Source organism: Cucurbita pepo, chromosome 12 (assembly GCF_057944985.1).
Source record: "Cucurbita pepo subsp. pepo isolate OVF chromosome 12, ASM5794498v1, whole genome shotgun sequence".
Taxonomy (NCBI): Eukaryota; Viridiplantae; Streptophyta; class Magnoliopsida; order Cucurbitales; family Cucurbitaceae; genus Cucurbita; species Cucurbita pepo.
This window is the reverse complement of record NC_141809.1, coordinates 10,984,361-11,001,272: the sequence shown is the minus strand read 5'-3', so window position 1 is coordinate 11,001,272 and position 16,912 is coordinate 10,984,361. Positions and strand designations below refer to the sequence as shown.

The 16,912-nt window shown below is 37.7% G+C and overlaps 1 protein-coding gene across 2 annotated transcripts; it reads right to left on the bottom strand.

Annotated features, from left to right (window-relative positions):
* Nucleotides 1-6,489: 6,489 nt before the first annotated feature.
* Nucleotides 6,490-10,775, bottom strand: LOC111807220 (protein CYTOSOLIC ABA RECEPTOR KINASE 5). Of its 2 annotated transcripts, none has more exons than XM_087129019.1 (9): nucleotides 10,588-10,775; nucleotides 9,709-9,889; nucleotides 8,474-8,727; nucleotides 8,250-8,376; nucleotides 7,884-8,157; nucleotides 7,507-7,639; nucleotides 7,159-7,245; nucleotides 6,931-7,076; nucleotides 6,490-6,884 (listed from the first exon to the last, which is right to left on the bottom strand). In XM_087129019.1, the coding sequence occupies exons 2-8, from the start codon at nucleotides 9,800-9,802 to the stop codon at nucleotides 6,945-6,947; spliced, it is 1,101 nt and encodes a 366-aa protein (XP_086985145.1). In that variant the 5' UTR covers nucleotides 9,803-9,889; nucleotides 10,588-10,775; the 3' UTR covers nucleotides 6,490-6,884; nucleotides 6,931-6,944. The 2 variants fall into 2 exon arrangements, with proteins under 2 accessions (XP_086985145.1, XP_086985146.1); XM_087129020.1 differs by having other exon boundaries at nucleotides 6,490-6,866.
* Nucleotides 10,776-16,912: the final 6,137 nt, after the last annotated feature.

Genomic DNA, 16,912 nt, shown 5'->3' with positions numbered 1-16,912 from the left:
TAACTTATAAACAACAAGGAACTGTTCCTGATGTGATTTTTAGTGGAAAGTTGGCCTGGTTTTTTATTCAGAAGTTGTTAGGATTTGAATTAAAAATATAAGTTTGATTATAATCATTATCAGAACATTTTGGGTTTTCACTTAGGTTGTATGTCTTTGGGAGGACAATAACTCTTAAATCTTTACTTGCTTCAAGGCAGGGTGTGTGTTCAATGATCTATTTTAATTTTATGAAATCTGTAAATGGAACGAACAAACATTCCATTTATATCCCTAAACTTTGGAGTTGGATTAAATAAAACTCTAAACTTATAGTTGTACGAATTTCAAGTTTTTCACAAGTTAATTAGTCAATCAATTTCTGATATTTGATTAGAATTTCATATTTTAAACGCGTATAAAATTTGTTAAAATGCAATGATTAATGTAAATTAGACATATAAATATGGTGGTACTCACATAAATGTAAATAGACATGTAAGTTAGAATCTCATAATTATTTATATTTTTTCATTTATTTTGACAACGTTACATGGTGTACTTTTAGTTGGTTTGTGGGGGAAGAAGCAAATCACAATTAAGGACAATTAAGGACAAGTATCTATATGTTAAGTGCTTTTGTCACAGACACCCATTCAGATGTGATATAATTGCATAGTGATGCCTAAGTACAGTTCTAATAGATCGTTGTAGTAAATAGTTGGATCATAGTTCCTTTAATTCATCGTAGCGATGTTGAGTAACCGTGGTCCGTTCTGCATGGAAGTGGCCTCTGCAGTTCTTTCACCATCATATGCTCGCTGCATCGGTTGGATTTAACCCACGATCAAAATATGTTGAAACAGGTAAAAGAAGCAAAGGAAAAATTTGAGGCGAACTTTTCAATTCTCTTTGTTCTTGTAGTTGTGAGAAGAGCATAAACCTTATGAGCATTTTTCTATGAACAATACGAATCGGAGTTTGAAGAAGGGGAAGGAGAAGGAGTCCTCGACCCGCAACAGATAGAGGAGGATTTATTCAATCACATAGTTTGTGCTCCTAGAATATGGCACTCTTGGGGCTTAGTGGAACCGTGCAGTACCAGACACGAGATAGATCTTCCAACGAACAAGACTTCTTTCGAATAAGGCAATTCATTTGGGATCCTGCAGATCCACTCTTTTTCCTCAAGAATCTTCCTAATTAAAGCATAAAACTTAGTCCACAATTTGGCTAACTACTCGTTCACCAAGCTTCCTTCAGCATCTTTCTCGAGTTGTAACTTTGCTTCTATGGGATACTTGGTCGGGTTGCACTCTGCCATCTTAAATTGCAACAACAACTTCTTAGCATAGGCTGATTACTTTAGCATGACACAATCTTTCCTTTGGTCCACTTCAATATCGAGGTAGAACATGAGTAACTCGAGATCAGTCATCTCAAATTCTTTCATTATTTGCTACTTGAACTCTTTGATACCTTCCACACTTGTACCAGTGACGATCAGGTCATCAACGTACACGCCAACTATGAGTGTTTCAGCCCCATTGTTTCTTGTATACACTGCTTGTTCTTGCGAGCACTTCATCATGTTTAGACTCTTTAACCTCTTGCCCAAATGTATGTTCCACGCCCTTTGGTGCTTGCCATAAACCATAGAGGGCCTTTGACAACTTGTACACTTTGTGCTCTTCGACTTTGATGACGAACCCTTCAGGTTGGCAACATACACTTCTTCTTGGAGGTCGCCATTTAGGAATGTTGATTTGATGTCCAAGTGATGGACCTCCCACCCGTGTTGAATTGCGAGGGCAAGAATCAACCTTAGAGTGTCCAGTCTAGCCATATCCCTTTGCCACGAGTCTTGCTTTATGCTTGATGACATTTCCTTCACTATTCTTCTTCAACTTAAACACCCACGTCAAACCGATGAGCTTGTGTCCGGGCAGTAAGTTAGCTAGTGCTCACGTCTTGTTCTTCTCAATGACTTCAAGCTCTTTTTGTATGGCCTCCTGCCACATCGTCTCAGTTGCTGTCTCATGGTAGGTTGTCGACTCCTTAACCGTGAGCAACACTAATTCTTCGGGATCCAATTCTTCTTCAAGTGTATTCGCATAAATTTCAGCAAGAGAACAAAAGTACTTTAGTCCATCTTCTGTTGTAGATCCTCCTGTGCTTTCGCCTGAGCTCTCTGGTTCCAGAAAATTCATCATGTCTTTCGGTGTCACGGCGGTGATGACATGTGTGGATTTGGTGTCACTGTTGGTGTACTTTCTAGATCTGTTGTGTCTCCCTCTTCTTCCAGAGCAGTGAATTTTATAACAGTGTGCTTGTTATCGCCAATGTTGCACCAATCCCACTTCTTCTCTTCTTCGAATATGACGTCTCTACTTACATAATCTAATGTTGCGGATCATACAATCTGTGTGCCTTGGTTCCATCCTCTATGCCAAGGTACACCATCTTTTGGCTTCTATCATCAAGCTTTTAGATATATGGTTTTGCAGTCTTAACATGTTTTGTACAACTGAAGACTCTTAGGTACTCGAAGTGAGATGTCTTGCTGAACCATGCTTTGTAGGGGTTGCGAGTGTCCAGCGCCTTTGTCGGTAAACAGTTTATTAGATAAACTGCATGACGTATTGCCTCGCCTCAGAAAATCGTCGAGACTTGCATGTTTTTTAGTAAGCTTCTTGCAGTGTTCATTATGGTGCAATTTCTTTGTTCGACCACACTGTTTTGTTGTGGAGTGTATGGTGCAGTGAGTTGATGCTTGATACCTTCCTCCTTGCAAAACTTTGAGAAGTTCTCAGGTAAGAACTCGCCATCTCGGTGGGTGCGCAAGGTTTTCAACTTGTGATCAGACCCGTTTTGAACGAGTCTTTTGAATTTCTTGAACGTTCATAATGCCTCTCCTTTTTCTTTGAGTATGTACACCCACATCCAACGACTATAATAATCAACAAGTAAGAGAAAATGTTTATTACCAGCAATCGATGATGAAGTGATTGGGCCACATATTTTTTCATGAACCAGTTGCAGTGGTCGCTCAGCACAGAAACTTGTTTGAGCTAGGAACGACAATCTTGCTTGTTTGGAGACTAGGTAACTTTCACATGGCTGGTTCAGGTGTATGATTTTGAGTAGTCTTGTAGCCATCTTCTTCTCTCCCATCATTTTGAGTGTTTGAAAGTTCACGTGCCTAAGTCTTGCATGCTATAGTCAAGCTGGGTCTGCAAGTGCCGTTAATAGAGAGGTTATGCGACCGTTTTACCTACATCAAAAAGATTCCATTTCTGTCGATCATCTTGATAAACGAGTCAACTAACTCCACTTTGTTTCCTTCTTCTGTCACCTGACAAAGACTGATAATGTTACTCTTCAAGTTTGGGATATAGTATACCTTGGTCAGTAAACGTTGGTCGCCATTCTTGCACTGGAACAAGATGAGTCCTTCGTCTTGGATCGGTACAATTGATCCATTGCCAAACTTCACATTTCCAATAAGCTTCTCATCAAGCTCCTTGAACTTTGTTCGATCTCTGGTCATGTGGTTGCTTGCTCCGTTGTCAAGTACCACATGTTGGTCTCCACTCAGTATTCTCCTTTTGTGAGAAGATTTGCCATAACCTTCTCTTCGTTGAGCATCAACAGGTTGGACATCTTCTCGGCCAACACCAGTGTAGGCTCTTGATCCTGTGTGAGTGTGAGATTTGCCTCCTCATTACGATTCTTCTTGCGGCACTCTACCCTATAGTGCCCATATTTTTCCAGTAACACTTGATCATACTCTTGTCTTTCCAAGGGTTGACATTGTCATGAGTTTGTGAGGTATTGTCATGACCTCCTCTGCCACCATGTCTGCGGCCATGTATGCCACCACGTCCATGACCTCTGTTTTCCTTGTTATGGCTGTCACGTCCCCTCGTACTTGAAAAAGAAGGGTCAGTTGCATCATCCCTTTTCGTTTGTGCAAGCCACTCGTGTGAGTAAAAGGTGTTTCTCATGGACCTTAAGACGACCCAACGACCTCCTCAACTGACATGTTCTTGAGGTCGTCGAACTACTCGATGGAGGTAACAATCTACATGAATCTTGGGAGAACAACTCGAAGGAACTTCTTGACGATGGAGCTCTCCTCCACCATGTCGCCTAATGAACGGATTTTGCTGACAATCGTTGTCAACTTCATGGCAAAGTCGTCTATTGACTCATCGTCTTTCATGCAGATAGGCTCAAACTTACTCTTCAAGGTCTGCACATTTGCTTCCTTGACACGTTCCACACCCACATGCATTGTTTTCAGCGTCGCTCACGCTGTCTTTGCCGAGTCCTTCTATGCCTACATGATATGTGTTGGCTTTTTGGCCCTTAATCTCAAATTAATTAATTAATTAATGTTTTGAGGATAACAAAACTACCTTTAATTATTAACAATTATCAGAAATTTGAACCTTCCACCCTATAAAGCTTGTAATAAAGATTCCAACACCTCTTGAATCACTCAAATCAAATTCAATAATAAAAGTATATAGCTCATTGGTATAGGTTTTGAGTCTATTGGTCATAAAAATTAGATTAAATTAATAAAAGTATCCTTAAAACTTTGTATTTTGTCTGAAAGAAATTCCTTTGAACTTTCACAAGTTTTAATAATACGTTAGATTGTTTGCAAAAATATTTTAAACTTTCAAAATAGTTTCAAAAATACTCTTTTAATTTTCAAAAGTGTTTAAAAAATATTCTTTTAAGTTTTTAAAAATTTCCTTAAAACCCTTAATTTAAAATTAAAAAAAAAAAACTTCAAAAACAATTTTGAACTTGAAAAAAAAAAATTAAAAAAATACATTTACCATTAACCCCACATTTAAAAAATGTTCATGAACTTTAATAGTAATATTGAATTAATAGTAATATTAAAAGGGTTGGATTATGATAAATGGTTTTCGTTTTGATATATATATATATAAAAGATAAGTGTAAATGCTACTTTTACAATTACATAGATATTGTTATTGATATTGTTTTAACATAATAGGTTAAGGTATTTCTGAAATTTTTTAAAAATTGAAACGTATTGATAAAACTTTTTAAAACTTAAGGATATTTTTGAAATAATATTAAAAGTTTAAGAGTATTTCTGAAACAAATTACTAACGGTTTCCATAAAAAACTAATGATAGGAACATTTTTTTAGACAATTTTTAAAGTTTAAGGGTACTGTTGAAACTTTTGAAAATTTAGAGGTATTTTTTAGACGTCATACAAATTTTAGAAGTATTTCAATTAATTTAACCTAAAAATCAATTTAAGAGAGATGCTAATACAATTTGTGAACTGCAATGACAAGTAGTGTTACATTGCACCATTATCGTCAATAGAAAGTTGGGCAATCGAGAAAGCAAATTGTCAAAATGAACAATATCGAGCATCAATATGGTATTAATTAACATATACTTCTATACTCATCTTAAAATTAGGTCTATAAAATAGCTTTAAAGAGGGACTTTTTCTTTAAGAAACACTCGACATTCCTTAATTGTTATAAACCAACTCATTATCTCTCTAGTGGGTTTTCCAATCATGCACTTCGGTCATGATTAACCTTTTCAAACGTCAACAATGGTGTTCTCTTCTTCTCCCTTAGAGGTTTGGTCTTTTAACTCGCCCATCTTATAGTTCATATGCTCGAATCAACTTTTTCTAAATCCCTTGGATAGACTTCAACTAGTCCCTCATATTGTTGGTCTCGAACCGTATTAATCGATCGGTGTCAATAGACTCTAGCCAACTTATTAAACATAGGAACTTTTACCCTATGGCCTACCCATATAGGCCTACACATATATAAATCAGCCAAGATGGGTATTGGATGGATGGATCAATCATTCACAGAGTTGATGACATTCCTCTCTCCACGACTGGCACTCAAAGAACCACGAGGCAACCCATACAAAGGAAGCAAGTTCTGTGAATGAAACGCCCGTGGAAGGACCTCAATTCTCATTAAGAGATTGAACCAAGGACCTGTGGAAGTCGGGGCTACCCCTCCCATGACCAACACAATAGTGTCTTGAAGTAGCACGAACTTATTTTTCTTTCTAGGTCATGCAAAGGGGGCCAGTTCAAAATCCTACTCTTCCTCTACAAAGACAACAGACGCTCTCAATGCCTAAGCACCACTCTCTTTTTGAGTTATTTCAGTTTCTTCATGATTTCGTGTTGCAGTATAAAACAAAAAGAACCGACTCAACGGAAGGAGAAAGAAGGACCTGCAACGACAAAGACTACTGAGCCTCTTCTTGTTCCTAGCCATCTATTACGAGTCAGAAAAGCTAAGAATCCTAAATATAAAGAATCCCTCGAAATAGAGAAGGGTGGGCACGACGTCCGTAGTTAATGATTCTTAAAGCAATACTACCTACAATTACTTTGCTTCTTGAAACATTTCAACACCTGAAATAACTCCTTAAAAATATACATACTCATACACATTTTAGAAATTGTAACTACACACAAAATTTTCCTTACATACACATTCAATTCAATCCCCATAGGACTCAAGTTCATTTCGATATAAAGCTAAATCCATAAAGCAAGTTTCTGTTTAGATCAGAGTTGAAGAACAAAATATAACAAGAGAAAAGAAAAGACCTTATAAGCCTCGTGTGAATCTGCACTCTGCAGTTTTGAGAAGACAGAAGAAAGTGTAAATGGAGGGAATTCCATTATTATTCAGAAACAGATACTTCACACATCCAGCAATCATCACTCTTCTTAAGACCTCCCGAGGCTCGAAACCCGGTACCACAATTCTCCACATCCGAACTCGCCATTTACACAATGAAATAAAAGGGGTATGCATGAAGTTATCCAGTCAAATTTCGCTGCATATAAGAGAGAAACTATTTGAAGCATTCGCAAGAATTCAAACTTCGAGACGAAACCAACCATGTGCATTTCCATCAAGACTCTGGGGCAGGTGGACCGGTAGGTGCGGGGGGTTTCAAAAGTGGCTGGAGGGCTTTCACGACGATGCTCATATTTGGTCGAAATTCGGATTCATACTGCACACACAATGCAGCTACAGCTGCTAACTGCATCACCAAACAAGAAAAGTGGATTCGTTAATCAGCTGAACAAACTCCAAGCTTATATACTTTTTGTTCCAATGAGTACCTTTGCAACTCCTTTAGGAGGGTATTCTCCCTTCAGTCTTGGATCTACACATTGCTTCACTTTGTCCTCGCTTAGCCTCGGAGTAGCCTAAAGGAATCAAATACGTCAAGCTATATTTTGAATACAACAACTGTCACTAATTGGACAGGAGGGCAGATAATGTTTTTCCAGTGCGTCTAAAGCATAACAGCCTTTTCAGAGCTGACGTGGAGGGCTAGCCTTTGCAAGGGCACCTTACTTGCCTCCTCGTTTTGAGAAGGGTGCCTCGGAACAGTTCTTGAAAGACTTTTCAAGCACACTGAGAGGATACGAATGAGAAACAATTAACAGGGAATATACAAAACTCACCCAGGTGACTAAACTTTGTTGTCCGCGGGGCATCGTGTGATCAACAGGTTTCCTACCAGTCAAAAGCTCAAGTAGAACTACGCCAAAGCTGTATACATCGCTCTTTTGTGTTAGCTGTCCAGTCATTGCATATCTGCAGAAAGACAATCCATTATCATTTCTTTAGGTTTCTGGTTAGGTTAATAATAAAGGGTTTGCATCAATGAAAAATTGAGCACACAAGATTAAGACATTGCTTGAAATTTTATTTGTCAAGAATAGTGATAAAAATGCTATTGAACAAGATTCTCAAAAGCACAAAAGTTTCCCGAACCATCTATTTAGAGGTCTTCATACAATCAACCAAGAACAAGAGAAGAGAGTTTTAGAAACGTTACTCAGGAGCATGGTATCCAAAAGTTCCCAAAACTCGAGTTGAATGAAGACGGGCTGCCATATCAGGGGCTTGATTGGAGAGGTTAAAATCAGCTACCTTAGCTTTAAAATCCTCGAAAAGAAGCACATTGCTGGACCTGATATCCCGGTGTATAATAGCCGGTTGGACCTTCTCATGCAAATATTCTAGCCCTTTGGCCGCATCAACTGCAATTCTCACTCGCTGCAACCAGTCGAGCACTGGACCAGGTTGTGCTCCTTGTACTCCCTTCCTTCCTTCAATCATGAGAGGGACTTATATCAGTTGCCTGATCTTCAATCAGTTATAAGTAACATATCCATATAGATAAGTTAAGAGGATGGGATACCATGTAACACATCATGCAAAGATCCCATGGTTGCATATTCATATGCCAATACACGAAGATTTCCTTCGACACAATATCCAAGCAATTCCACGAGATTTTCATGTTTCAATCTTGATACTGTAGAAACCTGGCAGTCAAAGGATATTGAAACACCATATATTAGATAGTGATATCAAACAGGATATTCACTATGGATAAAATGTTCAAAAAAATAATTGACAAACCTGAGTCAAAAACTCAACGTTACTGTCAGGCTCAGACGAAACATCGAGCTTTTTTACAGCCACATTTTTCCCATTAGTCAAGGTCGCATAGTAAACTCTACCATAAGAACCTTCTCCAATCAATGCTTTGGACCCAAAATTATCAGTTTTTTCTTTCAGTTCATCCGGGGAGAGTGCAGGCACTTCAATTGTTGGTGCTGCCTTTTCTGTTCCATCTACAACAGGAGCTGGCGCTTTTGAGGCCTTTGGGCGACCTAAATGCATCAAATATGGTACAGCTTCAGCGGAACAAGCATATTCAGGAAATGGGTGAGAGAAGAAAAATGAACAGGACGTACACTATTGTTCTAAAACGTGCCCAATTGAGTGAATTAGCAATAAAATTTCAAAAGATATACATAAAAGAGTAAATATGTTGAGTCAATTGGGAAACAAAAGACAGAGAAATATATATAGGAACTAGGAAGTTGAGACAAAAAAAAAAATTATAGACCTCACTAAGACATAGGGGAAAAACAAAGAAAAAATGTATATGTTATAACCTCACTAAGGAGCACTGAGTTGTGCGCTTGGATAAGGTGTGAGATCTCACATTGGTTGGAGAGAGAAACGAAACATTCTTTATAAGAGTGAAAACTTCTCCCTAGCAGACGCGTTTTAAAAACCTTGAGGTGAAGCCTGAAAGGGAAAGCCCAAAGAAGACAATATCTACTAGCGGTGAGCTTGGGCTGTTACATAACGTCTCCTAGTCTAATGCTAAAAGAGTTGCTAACATGTGTTGACTGCAACAGAACCCTTGATTCATGCCCAGAAACTGGTATGAACATGAACAAACTTTTGCACCAATCTACAGAGTGGGTAAGCAGAATAAATTTCTTTATGAACCAAATAGAAACTGTCGATCTATTCCAGTTGGGTAGGCCATCTGGGGGTAGACTTTTTTAAAAAACAAGATACAAAAATTTTCTTTGAACAAATAAAAATTTATGAGAAGACTTTTACAGATCAATGTGTTCCTCCTAAATCCAAATATTCAGACCAACAACCAGAGAAGTCCAATAGTTTCGACCAGCACGGTGCTGAATACTGTATAAATAAACGGTCATGTATGTGCAGAAGAAACATTATCCTTAGAGCAATGTGTCTACTCAAGAGGTTCATTAATTTGAAAATGTTCGCGTGGAAGAAAGTATATAGAAGATCAAAGTGTTCACAAAGTAGCTAAGAACACTAACCATCTCCAAAATTATTGGGGCTTTTCAATTGCTCATTTTCATTTGTTTCATTAGGATCTTCAACTTGAAAAAGACAACAAAACCACTTGCGCATTCTCACTTTCTTCCTTCAATATTGATTACCCTCAGTACTTCTGTTATCCGGATGTAATAATAGGTAGCCAAGAGGAGGGGCATAAGCCTGCACAATCATGCCACAGTTTCATTAAGAGTGTCATGGAAGTGTTATTTATTAACAATAATAAACTCGTCCAATATACTCCATCTAGCTAGCTAACAAGCAGTTCATAATAACAAGGATTTAAAAGGTTGCATAGAAACGATTAACGGCTTTCTAAACAACTTGATGTAATTGAAGAAATTCACCTGCCATTGAATTGGGTAAACAAAAACTTTTTGGATGAAAATCACTTCATTATTATTATTTATCATCCTCAAGATATTCCAGAAACTGATACTAAAAAGATTTAAACTAGTGAAAGGTGATTCACTTTGAGAATTTAAAATTGATGAGATGGATTATTGTTGTCACTAGCAAATCCCTATTGAGACTCCAAGGCTTCGATTAAAAAAGCAAGAGAAATCAAAATCAGAACACGATAAGAAACATCCAAGAAAAAAGGATTATAAAAACAAATCCCCAAATCAGCGTGAACCGAAACAAAAAAAAAAAAAAAAAAAAAAAAAAAAAAAAAAAAAAAACACACATCAATACGCGTTTTGAAACAAATCAAAGAATCAAGCGGCGAAAACTCAGCAGAAATTGACCGAATAAAGAAAGTTACAAACGAACTGAATATAAGAAATTGGTACCAGAAATGAACAGATTGGAAACTCTAAATCAAATTGAAGAACAAGAGAGAGAGATAGAGAGAGTACCTGTAGTTGGTGTTGGGGTCTGGGAATTGATGGGGGGGTTTTTTAGCGTTTGGATTTGGATTGAAAGTGAAGAAAAGGGGAAGAAACGGAAAATAAAAAATGGAATGACAGAGAGGCAAACGCCGACGCGGAGCTGATGACTCTCTTTCTCTCTCTTCCTTTTGTTTTGAAGAGCGAGGAGAGAGAAAATAGGAGGAGGCAACAAAAAGACGAACTCCCACCTTTCTCTATTGTTCTTTCAATGTTCAACGCATGTGGATATTTTTAATTGACATGATAATGTTTTTCTTCCTACAAATTTGATTGTGTGATATTTTGGTGGGAGCACGTGACATCTAACCATCATCGACTCTCGTTCATTTCAATATTTTTATCGAGACTCTGAGAGTCGAGATTTCAATATGATGATCGCACGTTTTTTCGTGAAGAAATTTGGAGTTGAATCGAATTGGAAAGAGTAGTTTCGAGCGTTTTTTTCAAGAAATGGTAAGTGATTTGAGTTTTGTTTGAAAAATTTTGAAAACAATTGTACAAGATGGAGAGAAGACGATACGTGTCTTGCGGAGGGTTGGTGAATGCATATGGTATCGGAGGTGACACGTTTCTCACAACAAGAGGCACAATGCGTCGTAACGCTATCGAGTGACCCAAACCACTCGACTTGATCTGAGTTCCACACCTGCGTCCGAACCACTTTGCATCTGACCCAACTTGACTTTGTGTGTGCCATGGTCAGCATAGGAAAATTTGAGGAAAAACTAATCCAACACATGCCCTTAGACCTGAAATAACCAATTGGTGCACGACACGTGGTACAATTGGAGCATGATTTCTTCTTTAGAAGTGCATCGTTGCTCGTGAGTTGTGCGCGTGGATGTTCTCCTACGTGTGTAATCTTTATTTTGTTATGTTCGACTGTTTTTTGTTCTGATTTTGGAGCTTCCAACAAGTGGAAAAGTAAGTTCGAAAAAGGCACGCTTCATCCAAGTAAGTATGTAATACCCGAAAAGGAGCCTAAAGAAAAGGCACATAAGGACGTTAAGAAGGTAGCATTATTGCCGCCCAATAAAGTTTCATATGGATTTAGGGCCATTGGAAAAGGATTGGAAAGGAAAAAGTAAGCCGAAAGGGTAAAAGTGTCATTTTTACAATTTCGAAGGAATTTCTCAAATTTTTAATTCCTTTATCTATAAGAAATATCAAGATGGTCAAATGAAAAAATGATTAGCAATGGTAAAGAATATTTAGAAAAATTTTGAATTTTTTTAAAAAATATTCGAAAAATGGGAAAGTATCAAAATACCTTTGAACTTCAAAGAATTATAAAAATGTCACGGATCAAAAATCAGAACCGTAGAGTGAGCATCCGGTAGAAAATATAATGTATCTTCATTTTTCAGCGTTGAATCTTCATCAAATCTGAGTATGTTCTAGAGGAGACGGCTCATCAAATCTAATGCCTAGAATTTAAAATGGAGACCGGTTGTCCATTGATCAGAGAAGATGTTTCCAGCGAAATATTCATAAAACTCAACCTCAAATTCACGATGATTCCGAGGGTTTCAATGGTAGGGGCTTTCATTTGGAGCAAGAATCGACCGTGAGTCACAGTCCACCATTTTCCTACTCAAATTTTGGGTTACTTACTCTCGGATTTCTTACAAATATGAGAGCCATAGTCCACCATTTTCTTTCAAACTCATTTTTTACACCTTCTAAATAAGATTACCCACAAGTTTGGTAAAGGAATCGAATGTTGAAGATGTTGGGTTTTATGTCCTAAAACTCATCGTTTGTAAACAAAAATGTATTCTATTTTCAATAAAGTTATTATTGTTGTTTATTCAGTAAAGATTGTTATTGAATAAAGTGAACTTTACGATCATTAATCTAAGTCCAATAAACTAAGAACACTCTGGCTATAGTATGATTACTTGAACTATATGTAGAGACATAAGAGTGGATCAAGTTCAAGTATATATAGTCAAAATAATCTATAGTATAAGGATAAGGCTGAGTACCATATTCTGGGGACACTATAGATACGGCCCACTTTTGTATATGATATAAACAATGTGATTACTAAATTGTACATGTGGAGACATGTGAGTGGGGGCGTCCTATGCAATGAGTATTGCATAAGATCGGACCATGAAGAAAACCACTCTCACTTTATAATGTCGTTTACTGTTGAGACTGATTTTCTTTTCATTCGATAACCTAGGTAACTCGGTTTTAATCCTGAGCTAACCATGAACTCCTGTTTATTCGGAATTATCCTTAGATTTGCATGGGTGAGAGTGGCTCTAGTTCGCCGACTCAATAGGCCTCCCATTTCAGGGGTAAGACTGGGTGAATGGTTGGGGACGTAGGGTGCAAGATGAAATTCACTCCTACCCACTTTTAGGGATAGAAGAGAGGTAGTTCCCTTAAGCACTGACTCCAGGTCTTGAACAAGGGGCCCCACCCTCTCATTGGCCTGAGAGGGATTAAGTTTACTGGTTGGACCACAAACCAATTGTTCATTAGAGGATCAGTGAGACATAAGGAACAAGAAGTAACTTTAGGGGTAAAACGGTAAATTGACCCAGCTCTAGTTACGAACAACCTGTGAAGAATTGACTTACTAATCATGGTTATATCAAATGGATAGAAATATATCTATAGTGAGGGGAGTGCAACTACTAGGCTATAGTGGAGTGTCCTAGTAGTTAACGAATGTTGGTTAACAAGGTTAATGAGTTTAACCGGTTAATCTTGGATCGTTGGATCCCATGATCTATAGGTCCATTAGGTCTCTCTGCTAGCTCATATCGGGCTAAACCATAGAACAGTGTGACGAGTGAGTTCGAAGTGTTCGAATTCAAATTAGGAAATATGCGCTACATATATACGATATATTTAACCACATTTTTGTTTTATTTACGAATTAAAAAAAAAAAAGAGAATTTGAGATATTTAAATAAGATTTAAATATTTTAATCAAATATATGTCAAAATTGAGTTAATATTAAATATTAATTAAATAGTTTAATTAATAATTTAATATTACTTTAATTTGAAATTAATTATTCAAATTAATTGTTGAATTAAAATGAAGAAAGTCAAAATGTTGACTTCATTTAATGGAAAAATCCATGTTAGTGGAATTTTGAGATGTCAAAATTTGGTTTAACCAAACTTCATCCTTGCCAAATAAACCCCGCAAGTTTGAGTGGAAATTTGAGTGTCAAAATTTGGTTAACTAAAACATGCATGCTTGCCACATAATCCTAAACATTTGAGTGGAATTTTAAGTGTCAAAATTTGGTGATCTCAAATTTGCATGAACATGCAAACATGACTCTTTAAATAGAGTGATCATGGTACATAGAAGGCCTTCTTCTTCTTGGTGAAAAACCTTGAGAAAAACCTCTCACAAACACTCTCTTCACATATACAAAATCCCTCCCAAGTTTAGTCACTCATCGGATTCCACAATCCCGTTCTAAGGCCGGAGGATAGTGGAGAAGACACTAGTGGTGGTTCGAAACCGGTTCATGAGGAAAAAGGAGTTTGAACTACAAAAGGTTAGTATCTAAACTCATTAAGTTTTAATACTTATGAACATGCTAGTTATTTACTATAATTGATGTTCTAAAAGTGCCTAAGATCCAAATTGCTTCCGCATGTGTTATATTAACACCATCAGAAGATGCCTCAAACATAGCTCCCCAATTCGATCTACCATTAGAGGAAGGAGGTTGAAACTTGAAAATTCAATTCGAGTTTACACGCAAATTTGTCAAAAAAAAAAAAAAAAAAAAAGGTTTGGAAATATGGAAATTTTGAACGGAGGAATCAAATGCACACGTAACAACACGTGAGAGAGAGATTTTAGAAATTTATAACTCCTAACAAGCAGAAAAGCTAGCACGGGAAGGCACGTGTCATCCAAGTAAGTAACCACACAGACTTTAGACAAGTAATACTGGTAGGGATCGCTAGGACGTACTAGCATGCGAGTATTTCTTACTTTAGGTGGTTAGAAACCGAATCTTAAGGACTTCGGAATGATATTTTTGGATAAGTATGTACTATATGTATGCTATGGTAAAATTAACGTATGTCTTTGGGTTGAGATTTCAAAGAAACATGTTGTTTTATGTATTATGCTAAGGTAGAAAGAGAATATGCATGACTAAAATAGGGTTGGACAATATGAATCAGGATGTTATGCATGACGTATGAAATTACCAAACTACCCCTTTGATGAGATCTATGGTGAATGTTGTTTGATATGCTTCCCATTGTGTTAAAAAGGAGATCAGATATTGCGATATGTGCTCTAGGTGATTAATAGATGTTATTTACCCATTAATCTTGTTTGCTTGTTTGTGTGCATGATATAATATGTCTTAGTTCTAGGTGTTTGACTGTGCGTTCTCCCTGTGGAGCATGTTTATCTGCATAGAGCTAGGTTTGCTAGACGATGACCTAGGTCAGTGTAACGATTCGAGTTTTTGAAAATAAAATAAAATAAATAATTAAATGGTCACATGAAATCTCCTTCGAAATCGCGGAATTTTCGGTTAGACATTTAATGCCTAATAGAAACATTCTTATTTCTGTAAGTTTCCTTATTCTAAAACCCTAGAATGCCTTATTGGGAAATGTTTTGAGATTATTTTTATATTTCTATGCCCAACCTTTTACATCCCTTGAAAAGAATTTTCTCTCCAAACTTTTCTCTCGGAACACTAGGGTTGCTATTTCGGAAAAAGGATTCGAGTAGAAGTAAGATATAGACATCGGAATCGTCGTGCTTGTGTCGAAGACGCTGCATGACCGACAAAAGCAAGAAGTTACGTCGTGGGTCGTTGGTGACGGAAAGGCGTCAGAATAGGTGAAGGAGTCAGCGCGTCATCGGAAGCGGGGAGGCAGAAATTAGGGTTTCGCTTTCTAGCGGGTAAGGAAGACGTGGGTTGGAATCGGGTCGGGTGCCTCTGAACCAGCCCACGGACGAATACGTACCGTGTTTCCATCGGCGGCCCAACTCCACAGACGCACGTCCAAAGAACCTGGCGGCTCCGCACGCGTACGGTGGCTAGGCTCCATCAACTCCCGCAGCTCAGCTTGGCGGCTTATTTGGTCAACTCGGCAGCTCAGCTTATCGGCTTAATATCACTATAATATATCGATTCCAAGGCTTTCAGCCCTTCTAAAGCCATTTCTGCCCTTAGTTTTTCTATCTGAGGTCAGTATGGTTTCTAATCGTCAAAGACAGATTGTGCTGGGAGTTTATTTGGATAAATAGCATGAGATTTAGCTAGGGTATATTATGAATGGTTCATAAATTTTTATGTGGTTATTATAGGACGTAATTAACCGTTGGAATTAGCTTGTTGTGAGTGACTTCGACCAAGACCATCGAGGTAAGTGGTCTTACTGTTGGAGTTAGGTTACTACGTGTTGTATGATGGTGCGTGCCCTGTAGCCCCTGCATGCACCATATTTTATGTGAGATGACTATATGATGTATGGATTATGTGACTGTTTACGCTATGAAAAGTTATGGATTATGTTGACTGTTGACGCTATGAAAAGTTAAGGATTATGTTGAATGTTTACGCTGTGAAAAGTTATGGATTATGTTGACTGTTGACGCTATGAAAAGTTATGGATTATGTTGACTGTTGACTGTTTACGCTATGAAAAGTTATGGATGATGTTGACTGTTGACTGTTTATGCTATGAAAAGATAGTTGATCTACTAGTAAAATGCCATGAAAATGTTGATCGATGCCATGGATATACGTAGTATTATCGAGCCATGCCATGAAATGCTTATGGAACTGGAATGTATTTCCATGTTATGTAATATGTCACGTAATGTGAGTTATGTGATATGTCATGTAATGTAAGAAACGTATATGTGATGTTAGCAATGCTCATGTAATTGCCATGATAGGTATGTTAAGGGACCTCATGCATATATGTATGTCACTTGCATAGGGATACTTCCCCTTTATGTTACGAAAGAATGAAATACGATATTTATGTTTGTCATGATATCATGCGGGTCCTTTTCTGTTCTGTGGTGTCCGACGATATGTAATACGTTGTTCCCGACCAAGCCAGGCCTAGGGGGTACATATACGAGTCCGCCTGGTGGGTCCATGTGTGCGTACATGGGCCGTGTGTGAAGGAGTACCACACATTCAACCCCTACCTGGAATAGAAAAGCACCCAAGGCCATGTAAAGTTTACGAAAAGTTAGATCCCGCCCATATGTTGCATGTGTTTGCATTTCTAACCTCTCAGCAGTGGGGTGACTTACAGAGTA

What these genes read in the sequence shown, in the direction of transcription:
- LOC111807220 (XM_087129019.1), bottom strand. Translation starts at nt 9,802, where the DNA reads ATGCGCAAGTGGTTTTGTTGTCTTTTTCAAGTTGAAGATCCTAATGAA. An exon ending in ACGTTGAGTTTTTGACTCAG is followed by an intron (nt 8,377 to 8,473) that starts GTTTGTCAATTA and finishes TTTGACTGCCAG; the next exon opens with GTTTCTACAGTATCAAGATT. An exon ending in AACAAAGTTTAGTCACCTGG is followed by an intron (nt 7,246 to 7,506) that starts GTGAGTTTTGTA and finishes TGATTCCTTTAG; the next exon opens with GCTACTCCGAGGCTAAGCGA.